This window comes from Neolamprologus brichardi, chromosome 19, assembly GCF_056152115.1.
Source record: "Neolamprologus brichardi isolate AB-2024 chromosome 19, ASM5615211v1, whole genome shotgun sequence".
NCBI lineage: Eukaryota > Metazoa > Chordata > Actinopteri > Cichliformes > Cichlidae > Neolamprologus > Neolamprologus brichardi.
The window spans coordinates 7,582,319-7,598,177 of record NC_142122.1 but is presented as its reverse complement, the minus strand read 5'-3'; the positions used below and the strand labels follow the sequence as shown (position 1 = coordinate 7,598,177).

The window sequence follows — 15,859 nt, the reverse complement described above, 5'->3', positions numbered from 1 at the left end:
GAAAGGATCAAAGGAGTGAAATGTGCTGATGCAGCAGCCTGTCCGCAGAGCTTCAGGCCAACCCAGGACGCATAAAAAAAATCTTGCAGTGACAATACCTACACTCTTTTTTTCTTTTTTTTCTTTTTCGAGGTCTCAGTCCTCACACCACCATGCGAACAAACGCCGAGCAACTCAACCCTGAAAGAAGAAAAATTGATGAGTCAGCAGAGAACAAGCTGAAACAACCCACTGACAAGTGGGCAAGTAGAGCATAAATATGTTCAAAGCCAAAGGCATGATAATAATGTTTTTATTATACTGGATTTTGAAATTTAGATTTGAAATTATTTCTTAATTGGTTGTGGTAATTTTGTAAATTTGACATGTTTAAGATAAGAAACGTCCTTTTATTGCGACTTTTTGTATTCTGGAAATCAAGAACAGCTCTCAGATTTTACCAGACTGTTCTCATTCCTGGTCCAAATAACAATGTTATGTCAAAGCTGACAGTGAGACTAAGTTAGGCACAAGTTACTGGGCTGCTGCGCATGATTCACTCAGCTATGCCAATAATGACACATCACTATAACTGCCGACTTGTCTCAACAATGAAGCTTACTGTTATAAGGACATGTTTTACCCCAAACCACAGTCTTGCTGGTTGTCCGAAGCTAATCAGTGAGTAAAAGTGTAACCCACCAAATATTTTGACATTGCATCTCCTTAGGCTGACTGTGTTGTCTTCGTGCATAGTCTTGTATTAATACATTTAAAAAAAACACGTCGCACCTTCTGCATAATGGTTCATCCATCCATCCATTTTCTTACACTTATCCGAGGCCAGGTCGCAGGTGCAGCAGCTCAAGCAGAGAAGCCCAGACCTTCCTCTCCCCAGTCACCTCCTCTAGCTTGTCCAGGCCAGCCAAGAGATATAATCTCTCCAGCGTACAGGTGCCCAGGAGGCATCCTTGTCTGATGCCTGAACCACCTCAACTGGCTCCTTTCTCTGAGCCCCTCCCAAATGGCTGAAATTCTCGCCCTATGTCTAAGGGAGAGGGCAGCCACCCTTCGGGGGAAGCCAATTTCCATCCTTGTATCCGTGATCTCGTTCTTTCGGTCACTACCCACAGCTCGTGACTATAGGTGAGGGTAGGGATATAGATCGACCGGTAAATTGAGAGCTTCGCTTTTACACTCAGCTCTCTCTTCACCACAACAGACCGGTATAGCATCCGCATCATTGCACCGGCAGCACCAATCCGCACAAAGGGCAGGGCCATATCATATATGGACCAATACTTTATCCAAACATGGTATTTTCTGGCTCCAAAAATTCAACATGATGGAGACAAAAATGCTTATTTTATGAGACTTCAAATACAGTGGACACTGTCATCTTTTATATACAGTCTTTGGCTGTGATGTGCCAATGTGACACCTCGATATGTCCTAGGTGGCAGACATTATTTTATGGGGACTCTGCAAAACCATCTTCCCCCCTTGTCTTTCTCACCTACTTTGGGGTTAGAGATCCACTTGTCCTTACTGGATTCCTATGAGCTAGAACTTCATGGAACCAGCAGCTCTGGAAAGACATAACAGTCTTCCTCTTTCAGATCACTTTTTTCATGATACTTTTTTTATTTCTCCTCCATTTGAATAATTCAAAAATCAACCTGCAGCTACAAATTCACTGAGTGGTGTCCACTAAAAGCGATTAAGATTTAATCTTGAGTACATTCATCTACGAGTTGACACAGCTTGCCTGAAATGCAGGAGTAGGATCACATCAGTGATTCTTGTCAATGAACAGCCAGTCAGCAAGCACTCACAAGAACAAACCTTTAATTGACTTTTTTTTTAATGTATTGTGGTAACACGCCTCACTTTAAAGTCAAACCTAAATTACAAGCCTCTCCATGCCTGTGGATTTAATGTAAATGCAGATCTGAACATTTAGTTCCATTCTTTCACTGGAATTTCTTAGTCATACTAAGTAGTCCCATTCTTGTTTTAGCTTGCTTTATTTCAGTATGCAATAATGTAATAAAACTGGTTCTGGCAGTAGGTTGTGTAACCTCACTCTTCCTGTAAAAGGTGCCTAGTTGTGTTGCAATCGTTTTAGCTCTAGGCAGCAGTCAGGTTGGATTCTGTGGTCTCACCTGAGCTTTAAGTTAATTAAATTATCTGCATGTTTTGTTGCAAGTCACACTGTCTAATCTGAAATGAAGCTATGTAAACAAACACCGCAGGTACCATGCACTACACCAAATGGTATGCAGGGAAACATTAAGATTCCCGGTCTGATCCTCAGTCTGAGCCGGAAAGGTCGAGTCCATTTAAATGGATGAGTGAATTAGCTGTTGCTTTAGACAACAGATTTATACAAAGTGAATGTACATTCGCTTGTTATCCTGTTCTTTATTTTTTTTTATTTTTGTCAAGTCATAATTAATAACTGCAGTTGCAACTCTGGTCAAAGCTCAATAGACAAAAGCAGTTCAAGCATGACCTGAAAGAAGAATAATTTGTTATTCCCACAGGTAAAATATCATCCCCAAATAGGGGATGACACCCTGACAGGAGATTGCAAATTCACGAGTCACTTTCTTTTTCTTGTGAAAAAACAAAGTTATATATTTTGCTTCAGAACCTAAAAAAAGTACTTAGGCAAGAGCACAGAAGGCAAAGTGATAGATGGATGGAATCAAAAACAAAATATTCCAGAACCATGAGAGCAATTAGTAGCTCAAATTCTCAACTATCAAGAACTACTGAGAATGCTTGCTGGCAAGGAGACGAGGGGTGGCCCCTTCAGCTGTCACGCATCAGTAATATTCATAGAACCAGTGTTACATCTAGTAACAACTTAATTCAAGTGGAACTTTGGAACCTTGGTGAAATAAATACTTCCTCTTAAACTTGTTTCTCTTAAACCTTGGGCAAGGAGAAGGTTACACCCAGGACAGGTCTCCAGTTTATTGCAGAGTTTTACGTTTTTATTTAATTTAAATATTAAGTTATCTTTAAAGCTTTATCAACAATTAAAATTGAAGCGTTAATAAAGTTCTGTATTTTCTAATTAGTTTTTATTTTAGTGCTGTCAATCGATTAAAAAAATAACTAATTAATCGCACAATTTTCTGTAATATAATCGCAATTAGACTGTCAATTAGACTGGCTTGAAGTACCAGATGCCGGACTTCATTGATTAATGAAAACATTCTTGGCAAATGCTTTCGCTTTCGTCCGTCTTGCGCCGGTCCAAGAATTTCACCTCTAGCGGCACAATACGAATGCCCCTGGCCGTCCCTCTTAATCATGGCCCAAGTTCAGAGAGAAAACCCACAAAATAGAACCGGAGTCCTATTCCATTATTCCTAGCTGCGGTATTCAGGCGACCAGGCCTGCTTTGAACACTCTAATTGAAACAAGGAACCAAAGCTATGCATGTTCTCAACAATATTAAAATGGCCTGTATTTGTATAGCGCTTTACTAGTTCCTAAGGACCCCAAAGCGCTTTACACATTCAGTCATCCACCCATTCACACACACATTCACACACTGGTGATGGCAAGCTACACTGTAGCCACAGCTGCCCTGGGGCGCACTGACAGAGGCGGAAAACTAAAACTAATAGTGAAACTAATAAGAGGTGTATTAATAGGTCTGCCATTTGTTGCAATTCACGTGGCATTGTGTCAGGTCAATATGTCTGAGGTAGACTTACTGAGCCCCCGATTCTCCGTTAGTGGTTTGTCACAAGCAGGCTGACGCATTAGCCAAAGTCCTAGCAGCATCGCCGACTAATGTATGCTTTGTGTCAATGTGATATTTGAAGCTGGAAATGCTTCGATGAAAAGAAAATTCCTTCTTGCACAATGTGCATAATACTTTATGTCGATCGATTGTTCCGTCTTGTTATTTTTTTTTTTTTAACTCAAATTTCCCATTGAGAGGGCCAGTATGCGTTTATCATCTTCCCTATTGAGTTGACTGGTTCAGCTGCCCATCACTACAAGATCAACTGCCCATTCGCGCATGTGCGAAGGTAACTCTACTTGGACAAACTGCTCTAAATGCGTTGACAGAAACATTCCAGGTATTTTGAGTCATTCTGCACTTCAGATGCGTTAATTGCGTTAAAATTTTTAAAACAGACTCCAATTTGGACAATCGAAGGCCCCCTCCCCACCGGAGAGGTGACATTCAACGTCCCACTTGTCAGTCTGGATAGCCGTGACCACCACCCAACACACAATAATGTCATGAAAGCATCATTTTAAAAAGGGCTATGCAAACATGGCCAGTAACTTTCATTCTAATGATGTGCAAAATGATTTGGGCACAAAACAAATTTTGCTGTTAGAAAACTTGCAGACTTCACTATATACAGTGTAGACCCTCTAAACTAAGTTTGGGGGATGTGATCTTTCAAGAAATGCAGACCAAACTGTTGTTGGTTTACTTACACAGCATGTCTTGTAGAATTAACTGGAGTCAACAGCAACAGCATAGTGCAGCCATATCTCAAGTCTAATAACAGAAGACAGGAAAAGATCAGTAAAGAAACAACTTCCCCAAACCAAAGCACAAATAAAACAATAAGTAAAACAGGCTGATCTAAAGTATGATTAAAGTTCAGCCTGATTAATATAAATGTCACTGACAGTTGCTAATATATTGGAAAACCAAAATACTTACCACTGAGTTGATGTCCTTCTGTCCAACAGCAGGAGTGCTGGTCATAGCCTCAAAGACAGTAAGAAGCAAGCAGAGGGAGAAAAAGCAGAACATTTTTCAGAAACTGGTTTGATCCTTAATGGCTGTGCAATCATTGTAACATAGAGTTTGCTTATGTTGTTAAATAAAGGCTAGATTTGACATTAATAGATGCCACAGATGTTCAAAAGCTGCCACAAAGCATGAAAAAAATGGACGTCTCCGAAAACGTCGGAGCATTTTTGCAAATATGTGATGTCTTGATAAATCGAACAGATATTTGAACTTTACACAGCTACATTCTCGCCTGAAAATATCTTAAAATTTTATTTTTGTGACCCAGAAAAAGTAATAAGTTTTTTAGCCGCACTCCTCCGCCATTGCCGCACTTACAAGTACGCACAGGCTCCGACAACCGTGGCCGACAAATGCGATCCTCCTTTTCCCCAGACCCTTTCTGGGTCACGAAATAACCTTTTAAGATATTTTCAGCCGAGAATGTAGCTGTGTAATTCTCAAATATCTACTGAATTTATCAAAATATCACATATTTGCAAAAGTGCTTCCACGTTTTCGGAGAGCTGTTATCCACCAGCGCGATAGCTGACCGGGAGGTCAAGGCTTGATAAGAGTCCACGAGCACAGCTAACTCCTGGCTTATTGTTTTAAGCCCCTGCGGTCTTTTGCTACTCAGGTTAAACATGATATATATATATATATATATATATATATATATATATATATATATATATATATATATATATGTATATATATATATATATGTATATATATATATATATATATATATATATATATATATATATATATATATATATGTGTATATATATATATATATATATATATATATATATGTGTATATATATATATATATATATATATATATATATATGTGTATATATATATATATATATATATATATATATATATATATGTGTATATATATATATATATATATATATATATATATATATTAGCCATATATATGATGGCTAATTTCACCGACATATTTTTATGTAAGGTTTTTAAGGCTGTGGTGTTAATTTTTAAGTAACATGAGCCCAGCGGCAGCAGCAACGCTAGGCTAACACTAACTAGCTAGCAAGATTATAAACCTGGTGCTAAACTAAGAGAAGCCACAAAATCAGTTTGAATAAGAGTAAACATTTACTCACCAAGTCAGTGTATCAGGTAAAGATTCACAGCAATGACAACAATAATATCTTGAGCTGACGCTTTTCCAGGTTTGCTCAACATATTCCATAACAAATGCTGGCACCATGAACATGCGGACTGATCCGAGAGGGAGGAGGACGGTAGTGACATGGCATTTTCAAAACACATCTTTCATCCTTCCACACTGAGAAGCAAAACTTCCAGCTTACTTAGTTTTTCTAAGTTAAGACAACTCAAATAAATTGAGTTTATCAGCGTTTTTGCATAAAATGCACTGGTAACTTATTAAAATCTAGTTCTAATAAGAAATTGATAAAAACTAAGTTCAGCCTATTTAATATTTTTAATTAAACACAATATTACATTTTACAGTGGAGTGCAGTCCATTCTTGTGAGAAAACTGAAAATTCTTTTCTTATTCTCAACTGCTGCAGAAACATACACAGAAACTCTAAAACTGTCAGTCTGTCAGCTGATCTGTGCACAACGAAAAGCAAAAGAAATGAAGAGAAATAACAAAGCCAGATACAGCGATCCACGCAGGCACCAAGGCGCTTAACACTGTGCTGTATCTTGTGGGTGGCCAGTAACAATTATGCTCCTTGTTTTTGGTAAGGCCTTGGAAATGTGGGGGAGAGGCCACACTGGTACACAGACGTGCTAACGGAAAGTCCAGACAAAGCGAGATACAGACATTACAGGAAGAGGAGAAGGAGAGGGGAGAATCATGGGCAGTTTGTGGAAAAAAAAAATTACAAGAAATGAATAGCTGGAGTGCATGGAAGTAGTTTGGTATAAATGTTGCTTTAATGTTTTTTTGTTTTTGATCTTGTGATTTTGAAGAAGCTGATAAACATCTGCTGAAAATTAATTTGTCCCCATGTGTGCCCACTTCCTGCCTGACAGGCATGGGGCTGCAAAGGATGTGAGGCCTCCCTGCATGCCTACTGGAAGTTCAGATTCAGGGCACGACTATAAGGAAAACTGCAATGTATGAAAATAACTGGAGATTATGTCATCATGCAAGGTTGCTGCTAAACCTCACTTTAACTTTCTGACCAATCCACAAAGGGCTTCACTTTGTAGGTTTTTGGAATAACTTACATCATTCACCAGCCCTGTAGAAGATTTGAAAGGAAACTCTGTAATGCAAAGAGTAAAATACTGTCCTGATTACAGCCTCAAGACCTGGAAAAGATATTAACTTAAGCCCACAGAAACAGTATGTGGTCCTCACGAAGTCCTAAAGTTTCCTGCAAAATGCCTGTGCAACATTTCCACATGTACTATTGGGTCACACTAACCAAATCCTTCGTTTTCCTCCATTTAGTAATGTCTGCTTGCAAACCAAATGTCTATGAAAGCAACCTTTGGACTGATTAGACTGTGCAATGAGGGGAAAATGTCTGGAGCCTGGTTAAAAAGCATTTTACTGCCTTGAAGTAGAAGCTTCATGAAAGTATTCTTTTCAATCCTGAACACTATTTTTAGTGGGATGTGTATTTTTCTATTCACAGAAAGTTTTTTTCTGAACTAAGCTGGACATAAAAATGTGCCGTCATTCTGTGAAAATGGGGGATTACGTAAACAGCAGCTGTAATTACACTGTTACAATTACCACTGTGGTGCTGTACAAAGGGGAAATTACACAAATATTGTCTCACTGTCTAAATACTTATTCACCCAATTGCATATATATATATACACAACACCTGACTTCACAGAGCTGCTCTGGCATCTGTGCTTGTGTTGACACTTCTGAGTCATCCTGTGATCTCCTTTAATCTCATTATACAGGTCAGGACGTCAGAGTGTGTCTAAGCAGACTGCCGTCAGGTCACGGTCTGAGATTGTGCTGCCAATGAGACACAACACACTGCTGCAATCTGGCATCATAAATGAGTATCTCTGGGATTAACACAAAATCAAGTGTACGATATATGACGAGAATATATTAGTATCTCCGAGTATCAGTTTATTAGTATATTAGACACAGAAGATCAGTAACTCATCAGCCTAGCTTGCCTTATAACTAATAATAACATTAACAGTTAAGGCATAATGCTAGTGGATTTGTTTATTTGCTTTTATTGTTATTCATTCCCCATTTTGAATCAAAAAAACAAAGATAACATAAATTTATTTAAAAGAAAACCCCAGCTTGCTATGTTAGCACTTTAAACCTAATGGCTAACAATCTTACAATTGTCAACCAGTGAGTGCACCCAGGTTTATCTTGCACTGATGGACTATAATTTACAAAATTAAAAGCAGGTTTTAGTCAACATGACCCAATATTAGTGATTGAGCCCAAACGTCACCAGAAAATTGTTTACCTAGCTCAAAGATGAAGAGAGCGGTAGATTGTTTTTTTATACAACTGAAAATCTTTTTGGAACAAGATGATTCGCCCACTGCTAACCAGTAAAATGAATACAGGTTTAAGGCGTCACTTTTAAGACCTCAAATCTACGTCCCGTCAGTTGTATCCTGTCTTTGGCCTATGTTCTCTGGGCCCTGAAGGTGATACAAGGCTTTCATCTAGTATGGACTCTTCCAAACAGTCTTCTAAAACATTTACATGTGATGATGATGCCAAAGTCCTTTCCACTTTATTAGAAAATTCCTTTGGCACATAATGAATCATGGCTAAATATAAACCTGTTATAACAAAGCAGGCAAAAAGGAGACCTTTTAAATGCTATAATTGCTTTGACCAGCCACTTATCTCGTGTAGTGATATGAAAGTGATATGAGACTTGAGAGTTTACTCTTTTTTTCTCCAGTAAATCATTATGGGAATCATTAAAACACACGGGTTACTTGTGTGTGTTTCTGTTACTGTAGAACAATCAATTTGCTGCTTCAACTGTGATGTATGCCATGCAATTGATACTCAGAGCTAAGGAAAAATCATGCTGAACAAAAAAATTTGAATTTGCCTTTGGACTGGTTGTAAAATTGATTTGGTTGCACTTTCTAACAGAGCTTAAATATAGATTTTAACCCTGAAGATTTCAAGCACTGCACCTCATAAGTTATGTGGGACTGAAAGTGCTGTAAACAATAACATATAAATAAAATAAATGGAGGGTTACAATGTGCCACGTTTTGACACACTGCAATATCCTCTAAGGTCGTGAAACTTGTAAAATATTAAAATTTTGAACGGCTTCATAAAGTTAATTACTAAATTATTGTACAAAAAACAAACAAAACAACTGCTTCTGATGAGGTTTTTTTTAAGATAAGATAAGATAAGATAAGATAAGATAAGATAAGATAAGATAAGATAAGATAAGATAAGATAACCTTTATAGTTCCACACGTGGGAAATTTGTTTTGTCACAGCAGGAAGTGGACAGTGCAAAAGTTATGAAGGAAAAATTAGAATATAATAAGAATAAATACAATACACAACTGTACAGAATAGAATAAATAAAATACTATATACAGTAGAATAAAATAGAATAAAATATACAATAGGATAAAAATAGAATACAAATGCTATATACAACTGAGTAAAAAATACAACGATGCCAGAAAAGAGTATTGCACTTAGTGTTATTGCACATGTGTGGATGTGTGTGTTTGATCAGTTGAAATGTGTGTGTTTGTGTGTGTCAGTTTTTCCCCGGATTTGACATATTTTATATGGAACGAGCCAGTAAATTTAAATTTGAGGTTTAATTCAAATCTATTGTGTCTTGTGTCTAAATCTATGTAAGAATTCGTTTACATCTATAGTTTTCCATGGTTGTGTGTTTTGTTTTTAATGTCTCATGGAGAGGTTATTTAATATATAGTATATATGCACACTATTACAAAAGCTTTAGTTACCTTTGTTAATGATGCGTGTGTCATAAACCAAGTTTGTCTTTCCCACCATGTGGATGAAGGGGACAAGACTAAACCGGTTCCTATGTGGATGCGAGGCCGGTTCCAGCTGGCTGCGTTGCCGCGGTAACGCGCGCTCTATAAATACTGCCGGGCTCTCGTACCGGCTTACACTCAGTTCCATCTGTGTCTGGGAGGTTGCGCTTCTGGCAACGGTCTTCGTCGTAAAGGGGAACTGCTTTATTTCTTTTTTATCCCAGCTTTTGGGTCTAATGGACAAACTCTTTGTAAATGCTTTTTAAGGTAAGTAAGGGTATTTTGGTGAATTATCCTTCAATGGAAGTCTTTTTTTTTTCTTTGACTAAATACTCTTTAGCTTAGATTAACTGGCAGGGTTTTTTCAGTTGTCGCGAACACATGAACAGTTTTGACATGTTATGTATTCCTATGTTATTTTATAGTAATTGAAATGTTGGTTTGATTCCAAACTGTGTTGCTGTGGATCGTAGAGTGTTAACAAACAGCACTACGTGGCCGGCGAAACAGATGGGGTGGTTAGCTTGTTAGCATTATCCTTTTTGTGTGTGTGCCTGAACAATAAAAGTACCCTCCGAGAGGTTGGCTTGTGATGGATGTTTTTTTGGGTCCTTTATGTTTGGTTGCGAGACTTTAGGTGAGTAAAGTTAACCTGTCTTGCCTGTTATTTATGTAACAAAACGTGTTAGTTAATGGTAACCAAAAATTGCCTCATGGCACGAATGTGGCTAAGCGGAACCGGTATAGTGACGTCGGCGCTAAATGTTAGTCGCTGATTGGCTACCTTTCATGCTCTTCATGTAACTTTAAAACGGGGACGGTTTTGTAATTGGGTAAATTCTTGAATAGGCGGGACACTCTTTTCTTTGAATGACTTTTTCCTGTGCAATATCCTCAGTTATGAAACCCAGTGCCATTAGAGACTAAAGTTAAGTGCGTGTGTTTTAAACATGCCTGAAATCTCAGAAATGCTAGTTTTAATAGAATAACTGGTAATCATGTGTTTAAACCGAAGTGTCATCATTTCATTAATGGGCTTTTTGTTAAACTGTCAACTGCTCCTGTTTGCAGAATCTTCACTCAAGGAAATCACACACTGGCTACTCAGCAGGCCCTGGCCTTGAGTCTTATTTGAAAGGGTTTAACTTCACTGGTGAGCCACCTTGGCTTCTCTGCACCTGAGTGACAACAACACCAAATTCCATTTCTTTCATATCAAAGTAAGTGTTCTGCATCTGGTTGTTTGAAACTTGATTTAACATTGCATTGTCATCTGGGCATGACTTTCAGATAATATTGTATCAAAAACACCTGTTCACTTGGTGCTTTGAGAATTTTTTTTTCCTAATTTTTTTTATGTAACTTTGCACTGTCCACTGCTGTAACAAAACAAATTTCCCACGCGTGGGACTAATAAAGGTTATCTTATCTTATTACTCATCTGTGGAATATGAAGGGGACTTTAGTAACTGAAAACATAGAGGACAGGGTGTTCTCAAAGTGGCATGTAATCTGAGTATCGTTTCTTTTTTCCAGTTCACCAGTGACCATTCTAAAGGACTTCTTGCAACCATGAACACTGCCACGCCCACTGACTTTGACTTGTCTTTCCTCGATGAGGGTTTCTCTGCTCGTGACATTGTTGAGCAGAAGATCAATGAGTCGTCCATGACGGTAAGCATCCTGTGCTGGCACTGATGCACTAATATTAAAAGTACAGTCTAGTTTATTGTGTAATTCATCATGTATTGATTTTTTTTTTTTTTTTTTTTTTTTTTTTTTCACCTGTTACAGGATGACAGGGATGCCTTTTATGTCTGCGACTTGGGGGACGTGGTAAAGAAACACCTGCGATGGGCTCGGGCTTTGCCTCGTGTTAGACCTTTCTATGCTGTCAAATGCAACGACAGCCGGGCTGTGGTGATGACACTGGCGACCCTCGGAACAGGCTTTGACTGTGCAAGCAAGGTAGGCTTTGAAACTGCTTTCATAGCATTAGATGATCTCACAACAATGCAGTACAAAGCACTCCTGAAGATTAGCTGAAATTGCATTGGCAGCTTGTATTTTTAAGTTGGCACTGTCTCATTGTTGACTTTGCTGCCCTCTAGACGGAGATTCAGCTGGTTCAGTCTCTGGGAGTGGATCCAAGCAGAATAATCTATGCTAACCCCTGCAAGCAGGTTTCTCAGATAAAATATGCATCTGCCCACGGGGTCCAGATGATGACCTTTGATAGTGAGGTGGAACTCATGAAGGTGGCGCGCTGCCATGACAATGCCAAGTAAGACTTTTTCTATCTCCAACAAAGAGTCTTTGTCTTGGTTTGTTTATTTCTCACCTCTTAACTCTTTGTGTTCAGGTTGGTTCTCCGTATTGCCACAGATGACTCGAAGGCCGTTTGCCGTCTGAGCGTGAAGTTTGGGGCCCCCCTCAAAGCTTGTCGAGGTCTCTTGGAGCGTGCCAAAGAGCTGGGGCTTGACGTGATTGGTGTCAGCTTCCATGTTGGCAGTGGCTGCACCGACCCGGAAACCTATACCCAGGCTATCGCAGATGCACGCTGTGTGTTTGATACAGGGGTAGGTTTTGACTGAAATGCACACACAGCTGCAATTATGTGGATTTTTATAAAGCCAACTTAACCCTGTCTGTTGTGAACTCTAGGCTGAGTTGGGCTTCAACATGGATCTCCTGGACATTGGAGGTGGTTTTCCTGGGTCAGACAATACAGAGCTTAAATTTGAAGAGGTAACTGCTTTATTATAATAAATGGTATGGGTCACATTTATGCATTTGAACTGTTTTAAATGTCATATTCAGAAAATGCAAAAGTTTAACATGTACATGTGGATACTTCTCTTAGATCACAGGAGTAATCAACCCAGCCCTGGACAAGTATTTTCCTGTTGACTGTGGTGTTAACATAATTGCTGAGCCCGGGCGCTTCTATGTGGCCTCTGCTTACACACTGGTTGTGAACATCATTGCCAAGAAAGTCATCATGGATGAGGAGTTTGCCTCTGATGGTAAAGATTCTGCTTTCTACTAGCAACACTTTTTTTTTTTTTTTATAAATCAGTTTCTTACTGGTTCTACTGATGTGATGAAATTAATTTTGCCTCCACAGAGGAAGATGAAGGGACCAGTGACAGGACTCTGATGTACTATGTCAACGATGGAGTGTATGGCTCTTTCAATTGCATTCTTTATGACCACGCTCACTGTCTGCCAACCCTGCATAAGGTATATAAAAAGGCATTAGTTAATCTTTAAATATAAAAAAGGTGAAACCTGTGTAACACATGTATATTCCTGTTTTAGAAGCCAAAGCCAGATGAAGTGATGTACCCCTGCAGCATCTGGGGCCCAACATGTGACGGTCTGGACCGCATTGTCGAGCAGTGTAGCCTGCCTGACATGCAGGTGGGCGACTGGTTGGTGTTTGAGAACATGGGCGCCTACACAGTGGCAGCCTCCTCCACCTTCAACGGCTTCCAGAGACCCGACATTCACTACGTCATGTCACGTCCTACCTGGTGAGTCAGTGTCACAGAGGCTCAAAGTCTGGTTAAATGATTCGTAATAGGAAATTTTGCAGCTTTAATGTAACATTTATTATTGTCTTTCAGGCAACTTGTGCAGCAGATCTGTTCACAGGGCATCCCAGCACCTGCAGAAGAGTCATACCTGTTTGAAGTGCCTGCCTGTTGTGGCAGAGAGAGCAGCTTGGACCTGCCTGCTGAGCCTTGCCAGGCCCATGTGATTTAGATATGCAGTATGTCTGTCACATGTAACATCAGTTTATGGACAAGGGTTCTGTGTATAAGGATTTTTATTTTCTTGTTTTTCTGCCCTGTTACCTAAAATGTACAGTGCTTAACAAATTTATCACACCACTAGCCATAAAAACCAAGCACAGATCTTAACTCTGTCACATTTATCAGGCAGAAAGAAAATTCCACTGTGCCAGTCTGAGGTAATCAAACCTAATATTTAACCACTGAAACCTTTCCGTTCAGAAATTCAAGTGAATGACTGACATTTGTCATTTTAACAGTATAGCTCTTTTTTTCTTTTTTTTCCTCCTCCTTCAGCTCCATGATGGCAATAATTACCTCTTGGCATTAATTATTTTGATTAAACAGATTACACATACTGGTAGATGAAACATTACAGAAACAAATGATCTTTGGCACTTGCACTAGTGTTAATTAGGGCAGCTGTGGCATAAACCTTCCACTGGATGGTGCTCTAAACTTTTTAAGCACTGTATGTGAACTTTTCCAGGCCAGTTACTTGACAGAATGAGAGGGATGTGTCGCAGACATTTCAGTTCTTTATGGAAGCTCGAGATCAACCCTGAATGAAATGAGGCTGAATCACACTCTTGTGTCTCTGTTGGTTCCAGGTACAGTGCAAAGCTCTGTACTTGAATTTGCTGCTGTAGGTTTCCCAGCAGAGTCTGTAAGCGCTTGAGTACTGTAGTTCACAATGAACCTATTTAAACTGGAATAGTATAGGGAGGGAATTTGTATGGACTTGCAGCACTGGAACCTGATTTGGAAACAAATTTTTGAGCAGACTTGACAGCACAAAGTAAGAAGGCAGGTTTATTAAAGATCCAGAGGCTTCGATTTGGTGCACTGTTTTGTGTGGTAATTATGTTTTATTAAATATCTTTTTGTGGGTTAACTGGGGGAAATGAATTACTGTCTCCTTTATCTTAAGTGAGCCCTCTGGTAGCCCTTCTTTCTGTAGTACTCAAATACAATCTGGATTTTTAGTATTCAATATCAAGTTCTCATTTATTTATTATATTTATAAGAAGTCAGGGAATGTGCACCCTTTTGTTAAACTGCTGTTCTGTCTACAGCTGAAGTAACATCCTCAGCTGGTAACTTGCACAGAGGCAATGGTGTGTGGTTTTAAATTCCTCAAAAGTGGCTGCTATATTATTTAACTTTTCCATGATCTTGACTTCTGTAAAGAACATCCCCCCCCACCCCAAGAGTGTTAATCCTCAAGATGACAAAGCTTATTTATTTGTCAGCAGTTATTTAGTGCTTGTTCTATCAAAGCTTCTCTGTAGATTTTGACTATAACCTGTATTTTCTGTATAAATTTTGAATATGTCTCACATGGCATGATATATGCATGAATCATACTCTGCATGTTGAAACAGCATATATAATGTATATACGCAACAGATTTCAGAGACTACCCAAAATCAATCTTAAAGATTAACACTTGAGCACAGGGACTCAAAGCAGACTGCCCCTCTTCTCTCTTCTCCTTTCCCTTTTTTTTTTTTTTTTTTTTTTTGGTTAAATTTAATTTGTTTTCCAGTTATCATATTAATGAGCAGAAGCAGTGTTTTAACTATACTTTTGAAATGGATATGAAAGAGATGGGAATGCATATTCATAACGCTTTCCTATGGAAACTGAAGTTTTGTATTTTTTTAAATAAATAAATGACCACCTTAGTTTGTGTTTGTCATTTTCTTCTCCTTTTGCACAAATATAAATGAAAAACCATTTAGTGGCTGAGGGGGGGAAGAGTTTTACTTTAACTTTGCATGCAGTTAATAGGAGTAGTGATAGAGGATGATCCCCTGAAACTCCACTGCCCCCACCCACCAGTTTAACAGTATGAGTCAACATTGTCTTTTTCAGGAAGTTGGCCATTTTTACGTGTTGCGCAGCTGTTTTATGCGTGAGCTGTGGGGCGTGCCGGAGTGTCTTAGAGAAATATCCACACGCCATGACCAATGGGGATTGTACCCGTACATATATGTGGAGAGATATGCTAGAGAACTTACATTGGGTGGTGGTCTAACAAATTTGTTAAGGACTATATTTACATAAACACACGTGTGTTTATGTAAATATTTGAACATCATGGCAATGTACTTTTCATTATTTCTTTAAACAGTCCTTGTGATTGCACAGCATACATCTTTAATGATTGTAGAAAACAAGAATTAAGTGCACAAATTTGAATTTATTTTGGATTTTTAACGAAAATAGGATCAAAACTATACATTTAGCCTATAAAATGGCAACTATAAAAACTCATCCATGTTAG

At 38.7% G+C, this 15,859-nt stretch overlaps 1 protein-coding gene across 1 annotated transcript; it reads left to right on the top strand.

Moving 5' to 3' along the window:
• The first annotated feature begins 9,895 nt into the window (after nt 1-9,895).
• Nucleotides 9,896-15,264, top strand: odc1 (ornithine decarboxylase 1). Its single transcript, XM_006799399.3, has 11 exons — nt 9,896-10,039; nt 10,844-10,992; nt 11,309-11,446; nt 11,567-11,740; nt 11,884-12,056; nt 12,135-12,351; nt 12,437-12,520; nt 12,636-12,798; nt 12,900-13,015; nt 13,094-13,308; nt 13,402-15,264. Exons 3-11 carry the CDS (start codon nt 11,345-11,347, stop codon nt 13,538-13,540), a joined length of 1,383 nt encoding a protein of 460 aa, XP_006799462.1. The 5' UTR covers nt 9,896-10,039; nt 10,844-10,992; nt 11,309-11,344; the 3' UTR covers nt 13,541-15,264.
• The last annotated feature ends 595 nt before the right edge of the window (nt 15,265-15,859 follow it).

Bases quoted from the DNA above. Each gene is read 5' to 3' on its own strand.
- odc1 (XM_006799399.3), top strand. From the start codon at position 11,345: ATGAACACTGCCACGCCCACTGACTTTGACTTGTCTTTCCTCGATGAG. The intron at 12,521-12,635 runs GTAACTGCTTTA...TACTTCTCTTAG, and splicing joins CAGAGCTTAAATTTGAAGAG to ATCACAGGAGTAATCAACCC. The intron at 13,016-13,093 runs GTATATAAAAAG...TTCCTGTTTTAG, and splicing joins GTCTGCCAACCCTGCATAAG to AAGCCAAAGCCAGATGAAGT.